The 21,089-nt window shown below is 37.0% G+C and overlaps 1 protein-coding gene and 1 long non-coding RNA gene across 2 annotated transcripts; one reads left to right on the top strand and one right to left on the bottom strand.

Moving 5' to 3' along the window:
- The first annotated feature begins 903 nt into the window (after positions 1-903).
- On the top strand, positions 904-9,500 carry LOC129222017 (uncharacterized). The gene is made up of 3 exons (XR_008580562.1): positions 904-985; positions 6,997-7,175; positions 9,123-9,500. It is a non-coding gene; the product is annotated as an uncharacterized LOC129222017 (long non-coding RNA).
- An 8,298-nt stretch (positions 9,501-17,798) lies between these two features.
- Positions 17,799-20,281, bottom strand: LOC129223222 (uncharacterized PE-PGRS family protein PE_PGRS54-like). Its single transcript, XM_054857787.1, has 4 exons — positions 20,272-20,281; positions 18,729-18,953; positions 18,438-18,623; positions 17,799-17,890 (listed from the first exon to the last, which is right to left on the bottom strand). Exons 1-4 carry the CDS (start codon positions 20,279-20,281, stop codon positions 17,799-17,801), a joined length of 513 nt encoding a protein of 170 aa, XP_054713762.1.
- Positions 20,282-21,089: the final 808 nt, after the last annotated feature.

Below are 21,089 nucleotides of genomic sequence, written 5' to 3'. Positions count from 1 at the left end.
TAAATTAGCTTCATTTCTCTTTCACTCTGATTCATAAATCCTAAAACTACTTTTCAAAGCATTTTTTTAGTTTAGAATTTTTTATAGCCAATGTTCTTAAATCTTATTAGCGTATGAAAGTTATTTCTTTAGTAGGTTTATTTTAGAAAGTGCTTTTTCTGAATCTTTATTGTCTGCATTTTTTGTTTCATTACTTGTGTTGATATATGTTGTTAGCATATCAAAGTTATTTTCTTTTGTTCTCTTGCAAAAAAGTAAACTGATGACCGCTGTACAAGTCTACGTTTAAAAAAGAAAAATGTATTTTTACCTTGAAAGCCTATTAGCATTTGATAAATCTTGACAGTGTAACTTCACGTAATCAACCAAGCAATGTATGTCATTTTATGTAAAAAGCTTCTGTGAGATTAGGTCTTATTTTATCCTATACAATTTAAAGGAGAAAAACATGCACACACATACACACTTTCAAAGCCTAGAGATTAATAATGGCTTGTTGATTCTCGAAATATGCGTACAATACTAATGATCAGACTTGGGACCTGATCAAACTAAAGTGTTGTGCTGGCACTTTAAAATTTTGTGCTCCTCTCACAAGAAAAGCTGCAAATGTTTAAAGAAGTAGTTTCAAAAAGGGGGAAGGAAGAAAGATTTTGGTGATCTAAAAATGATGGTGCCCAGGTCCATGGACCTGCAGGACCGTATGTTAATCAGGCTCTGAGCAGAAAGTTGGCTAATTAGTTTAAGCCCCATGCATACTGAAAAATACTTCAAAAGAAAAAAAAAAATCAAATAATCAGCTATATAAGGTGTAAATGCATGGTGTATGCATGTAAACTTAATATATTTTGTATTATCACTGTAACAGTAATGAAATACTCTTTTTTTTTTTTTTTTTTTCAGAACACCCAGAAACATCTGGAAGTATCAAGTACATGTGAGGAAATTTTGGAAAAAAAATCATCTTGTTGTACTAGTGATGAAGGTATGAAGAAAACTTTCATAATAGTAAAATTCATTTTTAATTTCCCATTCTGTATCAGGTCTGAGTACTTAGCAAATTTAATATTAATGATTAGAGTGGATTATATACACTGCAAAATTCATTAAAATATACATGCAAATACAGGCTAAAATATCTATATAGGCTCTAAAAATTAAGCAGTATGTATGAATGTTTTTTTATTTATGCTGAGAAAAGCTAATATCTAAATAAAACCCCCATTACATGAAATACACCGCCAGCTCAGTCAATTCCAGCCGAGGACTGCAGTTTCGTGCTTATTAGCATTCATCACCCCAGCATAGGATTAACTGAGCTGGAGGTGGAAAACCTCTTAAGGAAGCCAAGAGTGCCAAACAAACTGGTAGCTAATATAGAATTAGCACTGACCAGACGAGTGACCGAAACAATGGTTCGGTTCAACTCGAATATTGCAGGCAAGGCTAATAAGCACGAAACTGCAGTCTTCGGCTGGAATTGACTGAGCTGGCGGTGTATTTCCTGTATTTCTGCCTTAGTCCTGGCTATAGGGTGGTAACTTACTGAATAAAACCCCCATTATTTCCATAGTTTACTTCTGCAATTGCCTTTTTGTCATTTGCAGAAGCATTGATTTTTAAAAATTGGTTTTTAATTTCCCATGTCTGATTACTTAAAAAATTGAAAATTAATGATTAGAGTGGATTATATACATTGCAAAATTCATTAAAATATACATGCAAATACACGCTAAATTATCTATATATGCACTAAAAATTAAGCAGTATGCAAGGGTGCCCATATGTAAAATTGTAAGGGGGGGGGGCTCAGATATTTTCCCCATAGGTTAGGAGAGTATTTTCTCCATGGAAACCGATTTCAGGACATAAGATTCATTAAAATATTTCATTTTTAATAACTTATTCATTAATGGCTGGAGAATAAATGTTTTTACATTTTTGCAAAGAAAAAAGTACCAAAAGCAAGGAAGTTCTAATTTCAAAGGGGGAGGGGGGCTCGCTCCCCCCCCTATATGGGCACCCTTTGCAGTATGTATTCATATTTTTTTATTTACGCTAAGAAAAGCTCACACCAGAATAAAACCCCTATTATTTCCAAAGCCAGAAATATCTTTTAAACTGCTATAGATGATACTTAGCAGTATTTGAAGCATTTAACATTGTCACATGTCTTGAAACACCAGTTAGACGACTCATTCCTTTATCGTTTAGAAAATTATCAAGCTCTTTCAATTAAAGATATCCTTTGGTTTTTCTTAAGACATTGATTTCTTCTTATAACACTTTCTATTTTATCACTAATTAATTACGCTTTCATCTGTAGTCAATGCTACCCCATGATCATATATCAAGCTCTTTCTAAGTATACTTAACTACTTGAGGCATTTTTGACTATGAAAATTCGAATCAGTGTTCTAAAAATGCCATTATAGTTATGCAATTTAAAAATCTCAATCGCTCAAGACATGCTAAAAGCGTCCCAAAAAAACTCTTTCTCTCATCTCTCCTCCCTTTTATTGGCTATTGGAGGGGGCAATATTAATTTATACAAAACAATTTTCCACGAGTAGCTTTAGTTTTGATTATTTATCAAAAACAAAATAATGCAAAATTTATCTAAAAGCTAGTCAAAAATGCAGTAATATGTATTCATTTTAAAAATAAGCCATTTGAATCCACCCTAATGTTAAAAGGAGCAAATTATGCTCTTGCACATTTGCATATCAGAACTTTAATGAACATTTGTTGAACTCGACCTCTTTTTCTTTTCTTGTTTGTTTGTGCATTTTGTTTATCTTGTTTCTTTGACAAGTATTGAGCTATTTTACCCAAATGTATTATATACTACACATTTATATATGTAAAGAAATTTTGACGTTTTTGTTTTAAATAATAGTACTGCTGTATGTCAAAATGCCTAGGTCAATTTTTTTTTTTTTGCTTCATACTTTTTAAAAATTAGCAGACGAATTTTATAGCAACACGTTTTACCTTGTGATAATGCCACATGAATCTTTATCATCTGGTACCAGTTCTAAAAAACTGAAAACATGACAAACAAGAGAGTTACTGCCGTGGGCAGGTAAATGACAATATCTGCAGAAATGAGTTGGAGATATTTGAAGAAACGCATTTCGGATTCAATAACTAACAATAGGGAAATGTTGGAATTAGACGCTCTTTTCCTGCTGTTTTTTCAGCAGAAACCAAAAGCTTGTACTGTAAAGCTAACATACAATAGATAACAAGAATGCAAAATAAAACAATTGCAGTTACTGCTCTTTACCTGCCCATGGCAGATTAATATGTAAACAAGTTGATTCAATGATGCATTAAAAAATTTTCCTGAAGAAAATTTTTTTTCCTGGTGATTAATTTTTGGAAAAACTAAATTTTGTATTAGAAAAACTGTGAAAAGTGATTTCTTTAACTTATTCCATCAAAGATATGAATGTGTACTGCATCTCAGCAGATAACACTGTTACAGCCATTTTCAAGCTAAAATAAACTTTCTCCCTAATAGTGTGAGTTTTCACCTCAAGTTCTTATTTTATTTATCAAAGCAAATCAACTTATAGATGAATTTAAAGAGTGCTTCTTAAGGAAGGAGAGGGGGGGGGGGAAATCTTTCTTATGAACAATTTAAAGTATAATAATAATAATAATTTTTCTATATTTTTGTGATAATTTAAATTTATAAAACTAATTTAAAATGTTTTTTTCAAATATGTATGAAACTTCTATTAAAAATAAGGTCAGTAGTTTAGTCTAGTGATGCTGAGGGGCAGTGTAACCCTACTTTTTCAAATTTACAGTGGATTCCCTGCCTCCCCCCCCCCATGTCCAACTTTCTGATATAATTATCTTATACAGTAAACTCCTGATTATCTGCGGAATTGGGTGGCACAAGTGCCGTGGATAATAAAAATCATGAATAAATAAAAAAAAAAACTGATGATGGACAAATAAGATAAAATTTGTTCTTCCTCAAAAACTTAGTGCATTCATGCATAATACTTTCTACAAATAGAATATATATAGTACAGTAGTAATGTTTTATATTTTTTCACAGCAGAACCTCCTTATTAATGTTCTTCATTAATAAAGAACAAGTATGCATGATTAAGAAAACACAGTAAATAAATAAATTAAACAAAAACAACCAAGTTTAGATTTTCAATTTTTTGACAAAAACAGCTATTCTGCCATGCTAAGAGCAAAAGCAGTGTTGCCAGATTGGGGGAAATTTCCACATTTTGGGGAAATCTGATGCTCTCTGGGGAAATTTTGGGGAAATGGGTTTTGAGGGGAATTCTTTGGGGGAAAATTTTTTTCTTGGGAAAAACCTGGAGGAAAATAAAAACCTCGAGATTTTTTTTTTTTGTATTTAAATTTGCGTGTTGACATCTGGTAGTTACATTGTTTGTATCAAACAGCGCTGGTTTAGCTTTGCTCAACTTTATGGAATTCGCATTTCGCATTATGTGGAATATTATGCCACGGAGTTCGCATTAATAGTTCTGCGTGAGTAACTAGTTGATACTTCAAACAGGCAAAAAAAAGTGTGATGAAGAATGTTCTTGGATATAAATATATACAAAAATCATAGTTTAAATGTACATACAAAAGCAGAGTAGTAAATGCAAGTAGAAAAAAAAATATTCGGTTATTTCTTATGTCTCGGTCAGGCGCTTCTATTTATGACTAGTGGCACCCGCACGGCTTTACCCGTAGTTGAAAACTAAAAGGTATTTTGGTTCCCCTGTATATTTACAAATAATGTATAATGAATTTCTCGCCAATCGGCTTGCCCATGTTACGGTTCCACATTATGATAACTTGGTGATTTAGTCCTCCATCTTGTAAAAATTTTCCTCGGGAAAATGTTCTTAAAATTGGAATAGAAAAAGAACAAAATCGAATTTTCGAAAAATCGCTTAAAGGTGCACACCCCCAAGTTACAAACTAATCCTTTGCAAAATTTCATGAAAATCGGTCGAACGGTCTAGGTGCTATGCGCGTCACAGAGATCCTGACAGAGAGAGATCCGGACAGAGAGAGTTTCAGCTTTATTATTAGTAAAAATAAAAAAAGCTAAAAATAAAGAAGACAAAAAAAAAAAGCGAAAATGAGAAGAAAAATGTTGGGGAAATTTATAAGAAAATTTGGCTATTTGGGGGAAAAAAAATTTTTTTTCAAAAAACAAAAAAAACTGAGGAAGTTGATTCATTTCATAAAAATATTAGTGGAAAAATAATTTTTGAATTCGGGGAATTTTGATAGAAAACATCGCGTTTTGGGGAAAAGTTGGAAGGGAATTGGAAATCTGGATTTGATCATCTGGCAGCACTGAGCAAAAGTCGTATCTGCAGCTGAGTTGAAAATGAGAAATTGCCACTTAAAGTTTGGTGCCCCCATGTATTTGATTCGGATGCAACTTTTTCAAATTAAAAAATATATATATATTTCTCAATGACAAATGACTATAAAACATTCTATTTAGGTGAAATATGTGGCAAGGAAGCACCTGGTGACCGTAATTTAATTTTGATGAAAAGTTCAGATACCACTTTAGTGCTTAGGACTTAATATTGGTATTTGCTTTTTTCTGCGAAAATACATTTTCCTGATAGTCGATTGACTTGCAAGTAATCTGCCCAGCAGATAATCAGGAGTTCACTGAACTCGAATCTGTAAAAATCTCTCTCCTCCCCTCCCCCCCATTCCACCATTTTCTCCAAGACTAAATCACTGAAAACATCTTCTATTATGCAGTTAGGGAGCATTGATAGCAGAAGTAAATAGAGAAGTTTGTACGTTGGCACCAGAGCCGTGTCCAAGGGGAGGGTTTTAGGGGTTAAACCCCTCCCATTGAAAGAAAAAAAAATCAATGAATCATTAAACGATTTTCCAAAATGTATTTTAAGTTTTAATTAATTTTAGAGTTAAACTCTGATACAGTATTCACCCTCCCTAATATTTCCCCATGTTTAATAATTAGCATTTTCCTCAATTGTAGGATTTCCAAGGCCCTTCGCTTTTAAGTACTTGAAAAAATTAACGACGGAGGAATGGCTGAAGAGTTCGGCAATGCTGTAAACATGCAGGGGCAAATTATTTAAAAGAATATTAGACAATGACGTAGCCCCCCCCCCAAAAAAAAAAAACTTAGGGGCAGGGAAAATGGTTACTTTGCTTACTGTTAGGTTTTTTTTAATGGTACGCCTTGAGTGTTGGATGAATTAGTCGTTTTACACATTAGAAAAATGTTTCTATGCGAAACAGCAATTTCTTTTAAATAAAATTTTTATTTTCATTAAATTCCTGTTCAATGTTATTTGATGGAAAAACAAAAGAAAAAAAAAGAAAGAAAGAAACTAGCATTAGGTGGCATAAAAGAAATATGTCTGCTTTTACAAAATGTTCAACTGTACAAATAAGATTTCATTAAAAAAAAAACACAAAACGTATAAAAAAAAAGCCTAGTTATCGAACTAAAATGAACTATTCAACACGCGTAGTTAGTTTTCCTTTGACAACGTAAGTTACAAAGGCAAAAAGTTTCAACCCCGCCCTTTATGAAATCCTGGACACGGGCCTGGTTGGCACGAACATGTGCTTTGTGCTACTTTCATGAATTACTCATTGAATTGGTGCTTCTTCTCAAGAATTATCCAACTGGTACAGTTTTGGCTATCCCATCGCCAATCAGACAACGGTATTGCCAAGTTTCACGCTGCTTTGTTTACTTCCACTATCAGTTTTGACTGAATTCACTATAGAACTGTATTAATATTTTGTCTGAGGATTTGTTTTTCCTATCACCATCACCAAATTTTTATTGAAATTCTGTGATTTTAGTATCAAGTTACGGCAAATGCGATCGTAAAAAAAAAGACATGTTACAAGCAGATGAAAGTTTTATAATTAAAAACAAAATGTCTGTGTTATTATTTCATACGTAATTGATATTTAATATTTTTGATATTTTAGTTATTGAAATTTTCTTGAAACCAGATGAAACACAGAGAATATGCAATTTATTGGATCCTCCACACAGTGGTTGGAGAAAGTTAGCGGAGGTGATGTTAGGATTTAATGATAAGCAATGTGATTCAATCTTAAATTTAAATCCTGAAAGTCCTACCAAAGCAATTTTAAAGAAATTTCAGGTGAGTTTATAATTTGAATTTTAGTTATTGTTAACTGTACTTAGATTTTGCATACTTGTATTATTAATTTTAAAGATAGTGTCCAAAACTTAATATCATGAAATATCTCAAACATTTTGTCCCGCTAAAAGTTTTCAAAAAGTCTGAGCACAAAGCTATGTTGTTGTGGAATTAAACGTCACATTTATTCTATTTTATAATTTTAATCTTTATATTCAATGTCCTGTTCAACTCGGTAATTGTCCGTATCTGTAAACATTGTGTTTTACTTTCTCAGCAGCCAGTAGTATATTTTACGTTGGTCTTGCACTATGCTATGGGCATTTTTTTACTTTCTCAGCAGGACAGTAGTACACTTTAAGTTGGTCTTGCACTATGCTATGGCTATTTTTTTACTTTCTCAGTAGCCAGTAGTATATTTTACGTTGGTCTTGCACTATGCTATGGGCATTTTTTTACTTTCTCAGCAGGACAGTAGTACACTTTACGTTGGTCTTGCACTATGCTATGGCTATTTTTTTACTTTCTCAGTAGCCAGTAGTATGTTTTACGTTGGTCTTGCACTATGCTATGGGCATTTTTTTACTTTCTCAGCAGGACAGTAGTACACTTTACGTTGGTCTTGCACTATGCTATGGGCATTTTTTTACTTTCTCAGCAGCCAGTAGTATATTTTACGTTGGTCTTGCACTATGCTATGGGCATTTTTTTACTTTCTCAGCAGGACAGTAGTACACTTTAAGTTGGTCTTGCACTATGCTATGGCTATTTTTTTACTTTCTCAGTAGCCAGTAGTATATTTACGTTGGTCTTGCACTATGCTATGGGCATTTTTTTACTTTCTCAGCAGCCAGTAGTATATTTTACGTTGGTCTTGCACTATGCTATGGGCATTTTTTTACTTTCTCAGCAGCCAGTAGTATATTTTACGTTGGTCTTGCACTATGCTATGGGCATTTTTTTACTTTCTCAGCAGGACAGTAGTACACTTTAAGTTGGTCTTGCACTATGTTATGGCTATTTTTTTACTTTCTCAGCAGCCAGTAGTATATTTTACGTTGGTCTTGCACTATGCTATGGGCATTTTTTTACTTTCTCAGCAGGACAGTAGTACACTTTAAGTTGGTCTTGCACTATGCTATGGCTATTTTTTTACTTTCTCAGTAGCCAGTAGTATGTTTTACATTGGTCTTACACTATTACACTATGCTATGGTTACACTTCCGGAAGCAGAAAGTGAAGCTACAATGTTCATCGCAGATTATTGAGAAAGATTATTTCTTAGCTTGGGGCAAAAAGGCCTCAAAAAGTTTAAAGAAACGGTAATAATAAATTTAACCCAAGATTTTTACCGTATTTTCTGTAATATAATCTAGAAGTAGCATGTAGCGAGAAGTAGATATCAGTTAAATATTTTATTTTTAAGCATTTCTAGGTGCTGATTTACATTTTAACATTGATTTAATGTTGGTTTATCTTGCAGACTATTTTTAGGGTTTCCAATCTGCTTCACAGACCGCCAAAAGAAGTTCTGCAGCCAGGATCTCACTTAATAATATAGGAACCAAACGAATCCAAATTCAAGCTTATCTCTTATTGAATTTTTTTAAACTACACCACTATCATTCCAAGTAACCCAATTATTTGCCGCAATATCTTTCCTTAATTTTGGAAAATCTCCCTTCACTCCCCCTTCCAGGCATCATTTCAAAGTTTTCCAGGAAGGGAGGGAGGGCAGTTCGTGTTTATTCAATGCATTTTAGAGCGAAAAACATCAAAATGTGTGCAAAATGCGAAATTACAATATGTTTTAAAAATCTGGAGGGAGGGGTCAATCATCCCCCCCCCCCTGATTGCCTAAATAGGCCTGCCCCATCTTTAGTTTTCTTAATAAGTAATATTCTTAAACTTAGAGATTAAATTTCATTCATGTCATTTTCATTACAGAGCTCTTATGAAGGAAATCAAGTCGAGGGACTGAAAGTATATTTAGAGGCTGCAGGATTAAATGAAGCTGCAGCTACATTAGACGAACATTGTTGAACTTTTTGTAAATGTTTTCCGAAAGAAGATTTAGAGCTGTGATTCTCCACTGGCGGCCCGGCACCGGTGTGTTTAAAAAGTTGACTGGTCTTCAGAGATTTTGCTCATACATATTAAGAAGAATATAATTGAGTATTGCATACATTTGGAAAAGCTTTTTATGCTATCACATGGCAGTTATTGTTTTTAAAAAGGATACTTTTTTATCTGTTTTTATCTGAAGACTTTTTATTGTTGCAGCAAATGTTACATATTTTTATGAAAATAAAAGTGATATATTTTATTAAACTTGTTTTAATGTCTCTTCAACTAGACAGTCAAGTGATATGAATTTGTAAAGCATCAAAACAAATGACAGATAGCAAATATTAATGGTATAAGTTTAGGATCATCTATACTAATAATAAAAAATTATTTTTATGATGAATAGTCCATTTATTGAGGAAGGCTATAGGCTATTTTTTTTTAAACAAATAGATAGGCTGAAATAATTGCAAATTAAATGTTTCATTAATTGTTTAGTTCTATGAATCTCTAATAGATGTCGGAGTAAGTTTAGTTCTATGAATTCCTAATAGGTGGCGGGGTAAATAATCTCATCTAGAGGGCGCTGGCCGACAATCTCGATAGCTGCGAGGAACCGTGCCGCGCGGCTAGCGAACTGACTTTTGAATGCGTTTTTTTTTTTTTTTTTTTTCCACTAACAGGTACATAATTTGATTTTGTAGGATAATTTCTGATGTGGGTTTTGTTTACTTATTTCTTCAACATTTGTTTTTGTTCTTATAGTTTAAGATAGTTACTTATCTGAGTAAATAATTTGATATACTTGGTACCTAAGGGAGCGGGGTATAAAAACTAATGGACCAACAAGCCTCTTGGCAACATCCAGAATCGTAATCTGCAAGTTTTTCTGTGTTCAAAACAATTTACAGAATCCTCATATTTTGCATACTCAACTTTTAGTGCCTGCACTAAAAGGAAAATTTCTATTTAAGCCGTTTTCACTATTTCTGATTTTTTTCTATTTAAAATATATTTCGGTTGTCCAGGAAAGGTATATCAATAGTACAGAATCTCGATGTTCCTAAATAAAATTTTAAGATTACAATTAGAAAAAAAAAAGAAATAGCTGGCTCTCTGTTTAACAACTTTCTCTATTTAAAGATGTCTTTTCACGGTCCCAGATTCTCCACTGTAGTTTTAGAAGCGTTCTATTTAAGGACGCATTCTACTTAAGGATGATTTTTTGTGGTCCCTTGAAAGTCGTTAAACTGAGAGACAACTACTTTTTTTTTAATCACTTTTATAGCATTTGCTCGTTTATCATCTACTTGTTCCTTTTTAAGACTGCGAAGGTTTTTCTTTTTTTATCATCAAACTGAAATTCAGGGGCCAACTTCTAAAAAAAGGGGAGTGTGAGTGACATATTAGTTGGTCTTCTGCTGTTGCAGGAGCTTTGAAAGAAACCCAGAAAAGTTTCTTGGGGATCTTAAGCGTCTTCTAGCCTTGGCATAATGTATTGCAGTTAAACCTCTCTGACCGGCCACACATGTAAGTGACCAGTTTTGCACGGTACGAAATTTTTGCCTTATACGCACAATGTTAACTCAACCCTTCAGAGCGGCCACTCAAACCCCTCTGAGCGACAGGGTTGGCGCCTGTCTGGGCTTCGAAATCGACTGGCGACTACTCTTCCACTTCTCTCTCTCTGATTTTAATTTATTTACCATTAGCTCTTCGTTTAGAGAAAGGCCAGGCGTTTTCTATGTTTAGATTTTTGTAACAGGAGGGGGAGGGGTGACATTTGGAGGACTGTCACTCCATTTTTGTGCTTTTTAGGCACTGTTTCGAATCCAGATGACAAAGTTCCTGACATTATTTGTAATAAACAAAAAGCCATGTTTTCAACTTGGCAAAATTTGGAGAACATTGACGACATCAATGCTAAATCGGAAGCCATGGATGATGACTCAATTCGGGATTCGTTTTTACAAATTACAAACAATCTTGGGGGAAAAAAAAAAAAAAAAAAAAAAAAAAATCGGTTTCTGTAAAGCTGGAAAAATGTAAGAACACACAAATTGAACGATTTTTTCCAAAAATGTAGAAATCATGAAATAAAGCATTTTCTTTTCTTCATTTTCTCCAGACAATTTCAAATTAAAGTAAGAAAATCAAAGTGTTGACTTGTATCAATGGTAGTACAGTTCAAGTTCAATGATCAAAACCCTTAAGAGTGGCCACCCCCTCTGAGCGGCCAAGTTTTAATGGAACGTAGGGGCAGACGCTTAGAGAAGAGGCTTCACTGTACCCTGAAATGGTTTCACCGTTGCCATGTCTTTATGACTAATCTTCGTCTTGCGAGCCCATCATTTAGGGCCCCCTAGCTTAGAGAAAATAATGTGTTTACATGGAAGGATATGGTTCTTGATTTTTTTAGTATCCTTTTTATTGAGTACACACCATTTGCCTCCCCCCCCCCGGAAAAATTCGAAATGATGGACCTGCTTGCGAGGTGGTTAAGACTTCAGCGTTTCAGCAGCAATTCTTTGCTTCTAAGCTTTCATTTTAGACAGTTGCTTTCCTTTTCTGCTAGCGAAGTTCATTTTGCTTTGCGAAGTTCATAATAATTAAACATTTCACAAGTGCATTTCTTCTTCTTCATCAGCACAACAGCCTGGTGCAGGTCAAGGCTTTCTCCGTCTGCTTCCTCCAGGTGGTACGACACATTGCCAGGTTTCTCCACCTGTTCCCTCCCAAAATTTTTAGGTCCTTCTCGACACTATCCAGCCACCTTGTTGCTAGTCTTTCCCTTCTCCTTATACCCTCAATCTTCGAAAAAGTTAGCTTTTTAACCGGGTCCAGATCTGCACGCCTAAATACGTGACCCAGCCATCTGATTCTGTTGGCTTTAATTACTCTTAAGATGTTGGGTTGTCTGTATTTATGGTATACTTCAAAGTTATATAAACTTCTCCAAGCATCATTTTCCTTTACTGCTCCAAAAATTGACTGAAGGATCTTTCTTTAAAAAATGAGACGTCTGTTTTCCTCTGTTTTATTAATGGCCCCTTTCTCACTACCGTATAAAATGATCGGTCTTATGAGGGTTGTGTATAGGTTTATTTTTGTATTAATGGGAAGGAGCTTAGATTTTAATTGGCTCTTTAAGCCAAAGTAGCATCTATTTGCCATCAAAACTCGATTTCCAATTTCACCTTTAAGCTCATTCTTACTGGTAATAAGCGTACCCAAGTATTTAAACTGGGTGACTCCTTCAAAAGTATAGTTTCTAATATTAAGCGGCTGCACATCATGTATTCTAGTGCTTGCAACCAAAAACTTAGTTTTGCCTCGTTTACAGCCAAGCCCAATTCCCTGGCAGCACTCTCGAGGGCAACAAATGCCTCAACCACATCCTGTTTTCTTCGCCCAACGGTATCGATATCGTCCGCGTATGCCAATATCTATATAGTTCTCTGCAGGATTGTGCCTCTAGTGTGGATACCCGAGTCTCGTATGAACAACTGCATTTCACATAATAAATTATGTGTTGCGTAACTGTGCCTTACGTCCTTTTTTGGAATAAAAACAGACAATTTCCCCCCCAAAATAACGGATTTTATCTTAACAAATTCCAATTTTTTGTGGAGATCAGACTCTCAATTATTGAGTGGGTCCAGAACGCTCGGATGCCTCCCCCCCTCTGCCACGACGCCCATGGTGCTTAGCACGGCAGTATAAAACTATATTCAGCGCTGTAGTAATCGCTTTCATCGATAAAACATTTCGGTGTGTAAATGTTTTTTTATGTCAAGTCTCTGTAGATTATTAGTCCTTTCTGTTGTAATTTTAGATACTAGTTTCGTTTTTGTCGTGCTGAGTTTATTTTTAAATGTGCTGTAAATAGTTAATCAGCTTAAAACAGTGTTTGGAGTTTAGTATCTGGCAATAAATGTAAAATTTGAGTATCATGTTTGCTCAAAACCTCATTATACCATAACAGCATAAAATCTCATTATAGGTTCCCGTAAACTAGCCCACCGTATTAGATGAAAATCCTGTTGAAAAAAGCCGCGTTTGTTTGAAAAGAACTACATACAGGGGTTCCCAAACTTTACCTATCTGCGGCTTGTTATGACGAATTGCAATTTTTCACGGCTTCCTAATCTATTTCTATCATGTGTCGTATTTCGTGTGCTACTAATTTATTGCATTTCTAGGGCAAGGTTACTTCGGTTTTAGATAACAAAAAGTGTGTGGATGTTGTTTATATTGATTTTCAAAAAACTTTTGATAAGGTACCGCATATGTTGCTCTTCTCAGCAAACTAGCTGATATAGGAATAGGAGGAAAAACTTTACTTAGGGTTAGAAATTGGCTGACTGGAAGGAAATAAAGAGTAGTTGTGAGGGGAAATAATTCTAAATGGAGTGATGTTTTAAGCGGGGTTCCTCAGGGTTCAGTTTTAGGGCTTGTCTTGTTTATTTATTTACACTGATCGACACTGAAAATGCAACACCAAGAAGGAGTGGTCGGTCAGAAAGTGATGAAATTTGGAAAAAAGACAGAGACAGCAAGGAATAATAAATGGTCTTAATTTCAAAATGATAGGCAGAATGCAGAGCGAGAACGGCGTTGGCTCAGTAGGATCTCCGCGGACAGCGATACACGAAGGAACACGTCTAGGCATAGAGTCAATAAAGGTGCGGATAGTGTCCAGAGGGATGGCTCTCCATTCCCTTACAACCATTTGCCACTGTCTTCTGAACAAGGCAGGGACAGAGTCTTCAAACGGCGTCCAATCACATCCCTCACATGTTCGATTGGTGACAGGTCAGAAGAGTATGGTGGCCAGGGAAGCATCTGTGTGCCTTGGAGAGCATGTTGGCAGATGCGAGCATTGTGTGGTCGGGGGTTATCCTGCTGAAAAATTGCATTAGGTAGCCCTTGAAGGTAAGGGATTGTTACCGGCCGCAGCACATTATCCAAGTATCGTTGGACCGTCATAGTGCCCTGAATACGAACTAGAGGTGAGATGGAATTGTACGCAATTGCGCCTCAAACCATTATTCCACGTTGTCGTGCGGTGGGACGTTCCACAGTTACTGCCGGATTAGATCTGTCTCCACGTCGACGCCACACACGTATGCAGAGACTATCACTGGATAAACAGAGGCGGGATTCATCTGAGAACACGACATTTCACCATTCTGTCATCCACGTCGCTCCAGTCCGGCACCATACTAAACGTTGCTATTTATGTTGTGGGGTCAATGGCAGTCTTCTTAGCGGACGCCGTGATTGCAGACCACGTGCGACCAAACGACGAGAAATGGTTCTGGTTGACACGGGAACATTCAGGGTATCTTGTACCTGCTGAAGAATCGAGGAACAAGTGACTTGTGGGTCTGCTACAGCTTGTCGGTGGATGCGTCGATCCACGCGTTCTGACGTCACTCTGGCTGCCCCTGCACCCCTCAATCTTGCCACATTTCGTTGTTCCAACCATCTTCGGCCCAGCCGATGCACCGTGCTCGCATCCATCTAGGAATCAGCTGCGATTTGACGTACGGACCAACCACCCCTTCTCAGTCCGATCACCATACCCCTCGTAAAATCGTCTATCTGATGGAAGTGCCTTCGTTGACGTCGGCCTGGCATTCTCGTGTTACACGTATCCTCCAAGACAAAAAAAAAAAAAAAAAAAAAAAAAAAAAAAAAAATTCTTCGATAATTCTCCTGTCAAAAATAACGACATGAATATTGCCCATTCTGCAAGTTCCTTCCCTTATATCTTACTTCACGTGCGTCGGAGAGCTGCGCATTTCACAGCATTTACATAACTCAGTGGTGCACGTCTACTCTAAAATTTGCATAAATTTCTGAACACTCCTTCTTTGGTGTTGCATTTTCAACGTCGAGCAGTGTATTTATTATTATTGTTATTATTATTTGAATGACATCAATGGAGATATTTCTGGAAGCATGAATTGTTTTGCTGACGATGTAAAAGTTATGGGGATTGTAGAAAATGAAGAACAAGTAAAAAAGCTTCAAGAGGATTTAGATCATATTACTAAGTGGGCGGATAAGTGGGGTATGTCAGTTAATGTAGGAAAATGTCAAGTGCTACACACTAAGGTCATCCAGTTATCATTTACAGGATTCAGTCATGTATCAGGCAGAAAATGTTATTGATCTGGGTATCTTAATAAATCAGGACTTCCAGTTTAGTGAACAGTGCAGCATTACAAGTAACAAAGCCAACAGAATGCTTGGGTTTATCAATAGATCTATTTGAAACAAATCTAAGAAGGTTCTTTTGCCTTTATTTAGGACCTCATTAGGATTAGTAAGACCTCATTTGGAGTATGCTACTAAGTTTTGGTCGCCTTATCTGAAGAAAGATATTTCTGTATTGGAAAGGGTTCAAAGGGTAACTAGACTAGTAAGGGGACTTTCGGGTTTAGATTATACCAGCCTTAATAGGCTTAATTTGCATAGCCTGGAGCAAAGGAGAGTCACAGGGGACATGATTCAGTTATTTAAATTTATTAAAATGAAAGATGTTATTGGATTAAATTTTTGCACGGAAAGCCGGACGAGAGGTCATTGTTTTAAGCTATTCAAATCTCAGGCTAACCTGGAAATTTGCCAAAACTACTACTTTATTAGGGTTGTGGCACTTGGAACAGCTTACCGGAAGAGGTAGTATGAGCAACGGGGTGGATAGCTTTAAGAGCGCCATTGATTTTCATTGAAGACTAATAAATTGACTAGGAGCAGCCTTGCTGGGCTCAGAGCCTGTTGCAGGTCGTCACATTTGTATTTGTATTTATTTTTACACATTTTAAAAATATGGACAGCTAACGGCACACCTCGCCCCTCCTTGCGACACCCACTTTGGGAAACCCTGACTTATAACAAAAACAATGGAGCGTTCGGGTGACAAAGCAGTGTAGTCTAAGGGCGGACTGGCTAATTTTGGCCAAGTCGGCAAAAGCATATTCTGGCCCTTGGATCCTTGATTTTTCCTACGCAGAGGAAAGACATGGGGACTCCACCCTTGCCTGTTTTTACAAGTTTTTGTGTCAAGTTTTAATTAAAAAAAGGAAACAAAAAACAGAAATAGGTTAAATTTATAAAGCGCAAGATAAGAGAAATACTGAGGATTTTTAGAGTGATATTTATAACTTTGAAGGAAAAAAGTTAGGTCTCTGGTTACAACACAGGAAAGAGGAGGGGGGGGGGACAAAACTGCTAGTTATCTGTGGGGAATGCATTTAAGGAAATGGTGATGTCTCAAGGACTCTCTTTAAAAAAATTTACATTGTTTAATTCTTAAAAAACGCAATTTCAGTCAACCTTTGGTAACATTAATGAATCAAGAGAATTCTTGGGCTCTTTCTTTAAATTTTACGACATTAAAGCTTAAAAAACAGAATTTCAGGCTAGGGGGAAGTCTTGCTGCCACCAAAAATAAACACAAGCCTCAGGATTCTCTCTTCAGAGAATGCTTCAAATTTGGGGCAAGTTTATTAAAAATAGGGTTTTTGGGGCCCTCTCCAATGAACTTTTGAAAATTGGAGTTCTAAAAGTGTAACTTTCGGGCTAGCTTGGAGACGCTGAGAGGAAAAGGGAGGATTTGAGGATATCCCTCGAAGTTTTTTGAAACTAGAATCTTAAAGGTGGCGCAATTTCAGGTCGTCTTGAGTAGTAACATTGATGGACGGGGGATTCGGGACATGGGGCTTGTTCCTTAAAATATTCTTAATTGAATGGCGATAAAAGCATCTCAGGCTATCCTCAATGACGTTAGGAGAAAAATCAGGATTCGGAGACTGTTCCTAGAAATATTTTGACATTGCAGTTTTGAAAACGCAAATTAAGGCGACGTACGAAAATCGATCTTTAACTATCGAAAATCTATCGTTAAAAAAATGGACAAGGAACAAATATTTGAATAAACGAAAATCCCACCCTTGATGTAAAATAATCATTTTCTTCAACCAAAATGCTTAAACACCCTTTAAAAAAGGCTATAAACAATTATTTGCAATTAAAAATATTTCACCAACTAAACAAAAAAGACATTGAAGTATGCTAACAATAGCTCTAAATATAATAATCCCGCAACTCAATTGTTTATCGCCAAACGACTACGCTCCGTAACCCAGTTGGATAGCGAGCGAAGCGAACTCCGATCGATGCGCGGTTCGACCTTTTGAACGAAAACGTTTAAACGATAATCCCGCTCTCTAGTTGAGCATTATTGGTTTCATTAACTATTTTCCACTCGTATACTGAATGATCTCCATGTACTGCATGATTTGTTCTTTCAGCAAAGGATAAAAATCATCACCGATCTTTTGTGTTCGTCCTGGGGTGATTCATCTGGATGGAGATAAGATATGTCTCTTTTACAAATTCGACCATATTTTTCTTTAATAGTTTTCTGACTAGTTTGATGATAACGGATCCGGTGCCTTTGTTGGCGCATTCGTTGGTAACTGATCCAGCGCAATAAAGTGCATACTTTCGTTGGTAGCTAAGGCAATGCCTCTCTTAGTAGAATCAATCCGGCACTAATACAAGCGCCTCCACTGCCAATGCACGTTCAGCACCGAGCGAGTTTCTACCAGCGCCTCCAGACCGACCACCTGCTCCTGAATAATAATGCATTTGGAGGGTAACCGTTGTTTGAAGGGTAATAACCTTTTCTGACGGATAATTACCGTAGGGAAACAATTACTTGGAAGATAAAGACCTGGGGGGAACATTCTTGAGTAACCGCCAGCTCCGTCAGGGATCCAACCTCCGCCAAGGCCTTCACCTACACCAACAGGAAGATAACGAGCAGAGTATTCACCAGAGCCACCAGCTCCTCCAGAGTAACTGCCAGAGTCTTGACCTTCAACAACTGAATGGTAACCAACAGAGTATCCGCCAACTCCTCTCGGGACCCTGCCGCCTTCACCACAGAAAGAGTTTCCCTCAGCGCCTCCAGACCAACCGCCTGCTCCCGAATAATAACGTATTTCAGGGTAATCGTTGTTTGAAGGGTAACCATTGTGTGGGGGAAAATGGTTAATTGAATGGTAACGACCTCCTGGAGGGATAATTTCTCTAGGGAAGCAATGGCTTGGTGGGTAACGACCCGGGGGTAACATTACAGAGCAGTCGCTTCGTTAGAGTAACCGCCAGGGCCCTCGCCTTCACCAGCAGGGTAATCAGCAGAGTAACCACCAGCTCCTGAAGAAACCCCGCGAGTGCCAGGACGTTCGCCTTCAACAAAAGGATGGGTACCAGCAGAGTAACCGCCAGCTCCGGAAGGGACCCCGCGACTGCCAGGGCCTTCGCCAGCAGCAAAAGGAGGGGAACCAGCAGAGTAATCACCAGCTCATGAAGGGACCCCGCGACTGCCAGGGCCTTCGCCTTCAGCAAAAGGAGGGGAACCAGCAGAGTAACCACCAGCTCATGAAGGGATCCCGCGACTGCCAGGGCCTTCGCCTTCAACAAAAGGAGGGGAACCAGCAGAGTAACCACCAGCTCCTCTAGGGACCCTGCCACCGCTAGGTCCTTCGTCTTCACCAACAAGAGGGGAACCAGCAGAGTAACCGCTAGCTCCTCCAGGGACCCAGTTTCCACCAGCGTCTTCACCTTCACCAACAGGAGGGTTAACGAGCTGAGTAACCGCCAGCACCACCGCCGCCCTGTGCCTCTCGGAACCTGAAGGGGGAAAAAACAGTTAATTTTATAAAACAAAAAACAAAACAGTTACATCTATGACATTTAATGAAAGCCTATAGGTTTATATTTTACTTTTACACATCAAAGGGTGTTAAATAAACATACTACACTTGACTGAGATTAATTTTGGTGAATCAATGTTGCCATCACGTGCATAAAATTCAGTTTCATTTTGACTACTCCTTCTTGGGGAGTCGATTTTTTTTTGTCTTCAAATGTATTTCATTTTGAACATTGGTTTTCCAATTGGGACGTTGCTTCAAAATCTGCAGAAATTCCACAAGTAAATTTATGCAACTGAAAACAAAATTATTCTGTAGCCCCGATTCGATTCGAGGTGCAGGATGTGCTACGGGTTTGCTTTCAGAGATAAACCACGATTTTGAACTAAAAAAAAAGTCAGTGCACCTGTTTTTTGCTATTTAGTGTCCCCCCCTATTCTAAATTTCCCTGGTGATGAATTGCTTTTTCACTCGTAAAACCGACCCCCCCCCACCTTTATAGTCATTCCACCAAGACTGATATATTGAAAATATTTTTTTGTGAGTTTAAATTTTGGGAACTACTGCTTTTCCGTCATGAGTTAAAATAAATAAATCATTAAATAAGCCTTAATAGTTTTCATTTTCTTTTCTACTTATGATTTTAGCTTTAGGGACGTAGTCAAAAGAGGAGAGGGACTTGGGACTGCATCCTCCCTAAAACCATGGAACGTTCCCATTGAAAATGGGATCCCGTAGAAAATGACTAAACCATATCATCCTCCAAAACTTAATCATGTCCTCTTCCGAATTTCTTTTTTGACCGCATTGTGTGTGCATATGTGTTATTTTACTAGTTAAGAATAGTTTTTATTTTAATGCCTTGTTTTACTCTTGAGGAGTACTATATTCCAACAATGTAAGTTTCGCACATTGTTACACACAGCGGAAAAATAATCGTAACGTAGCACATCTTAACAATTAGTACATTGTTGAAATAATCAATAAATGTTTTCAACAATGCAGTAACTTGCCAACAGAGAGGAGCGCAACTGTTAATCTTCACTTGAAACCGATGAGATGCACTGATAGCTGAATTCGAGCTTCCGTTTTCTGAAAATTTGTGAAATTTTGCGAGAATTATATATGAAAAGTGAGTCAATACCTATTTTTCCCCTTTTCTACTATTAGAGGTGTTCAATTTTAAAATATTTTAGCAAAAACAACAACTTTCGTATAACAGTATTGGTTTCACTAAATTTGGCGATTCACCAAATAGCAATGACATGTGCAAATATAGTTGGGTCAAACCTAACCTGGAATCATTGTGAAGGGTACGCAGATCCTAATCACAGTATTACGAAGCTACCAGATTAAGTTTGCCTCAACTATAATGACACTGGCAGAGTTGGCAGTATAGCCTCAATTAGGGTTTCCAATTGGCGCCGAATTCAGTCCCGCGGGATTTCGGGATTGGAAGGAGCCAATCCCGCGGGATTGACTTCATGCATCTAAAAGTTAATTTTTAGTGTCAAATAAAAAAAAGTTTGATTTTTTTTTAGGAAAGACTGCTTTCGTTACTTGAGTTAGTAGTTTTTTCGAATTCTGTACACCACCATTTATACAGAGCACTACAAAGTCATTATCGCTATTATATTTAGCAACTATCACATGGTACGCAAAAGTGCGCTCTTCGCGATGGGAAGGATTTTTTGCTAAAAAAATAATACGCTTGGTGAAAACGCGTGTTTTGGCTCCACTGCAGTTGGTTTTACAAAGTTTAAACAATTGTGGACATTTAGCAAAAGATCTTCATAAGCTTCATGACCTTCTAAAATATATTTTTCTTTTCTTATGGGGGTCATGCTTGGCGTTTGCTCAAAAACTGTAAACTTCAGACCAGGGGTGCCCATCCCCCCCAAGCTCAATGGCGCAAATTCCCCCCCAAAAATTTTCTCGCTTTCGAATTGGGTTAAACATAACAGTTTTTAGGGTGTATAATTTCCAGTCAAATTCACGGGGGACGGGGGGTAGCGCTAACAAATACCATTTGAACTGAAATGTTGTTGGATTGATGACCTGCTTTGCCTTCCCTAATTTTAAAACGTGGACCTTGAGTAAACAAGTTTTGAGT

Source organism: Uloborus diversus, chromosome 5 (assembly GCF_026930045.1).
Source record: "Uloborus diversus isolate 005 chromosome 5, Udiv.v.3.1, whole genome shotgun sequence".
Classification (NCBI taxonomy): Eukaryota; Metazoa; Arthropoda; class Arachnida; order Araneae; family Uloboridae; genus Uloborus; species Uloborus diversus.
Note: the sequence above shows the minus strand (reverse complement) of the source record. Positions and strands in the feature narration are given on the sequence as shown.

Coding starts and splice junctions, on each gene's coding strand:
- LOC129223222 (XM_054857787.1), bottom strand. Junction 18,624..18,728: donor TCCTTTTGTTGAAGGCGAAG/GCCCTGGCAGTC, acceptor TCCCTTCATGAG/CTGGTGATTACTCTGCTGGT. Junction 17,891..18,437: donor TGATTACCCTGCTGGTGAAG/GCGAGGGCCCTG, acceptor ATTATTATTCAG/GAGCAGGTGGTCGGTCTGGA.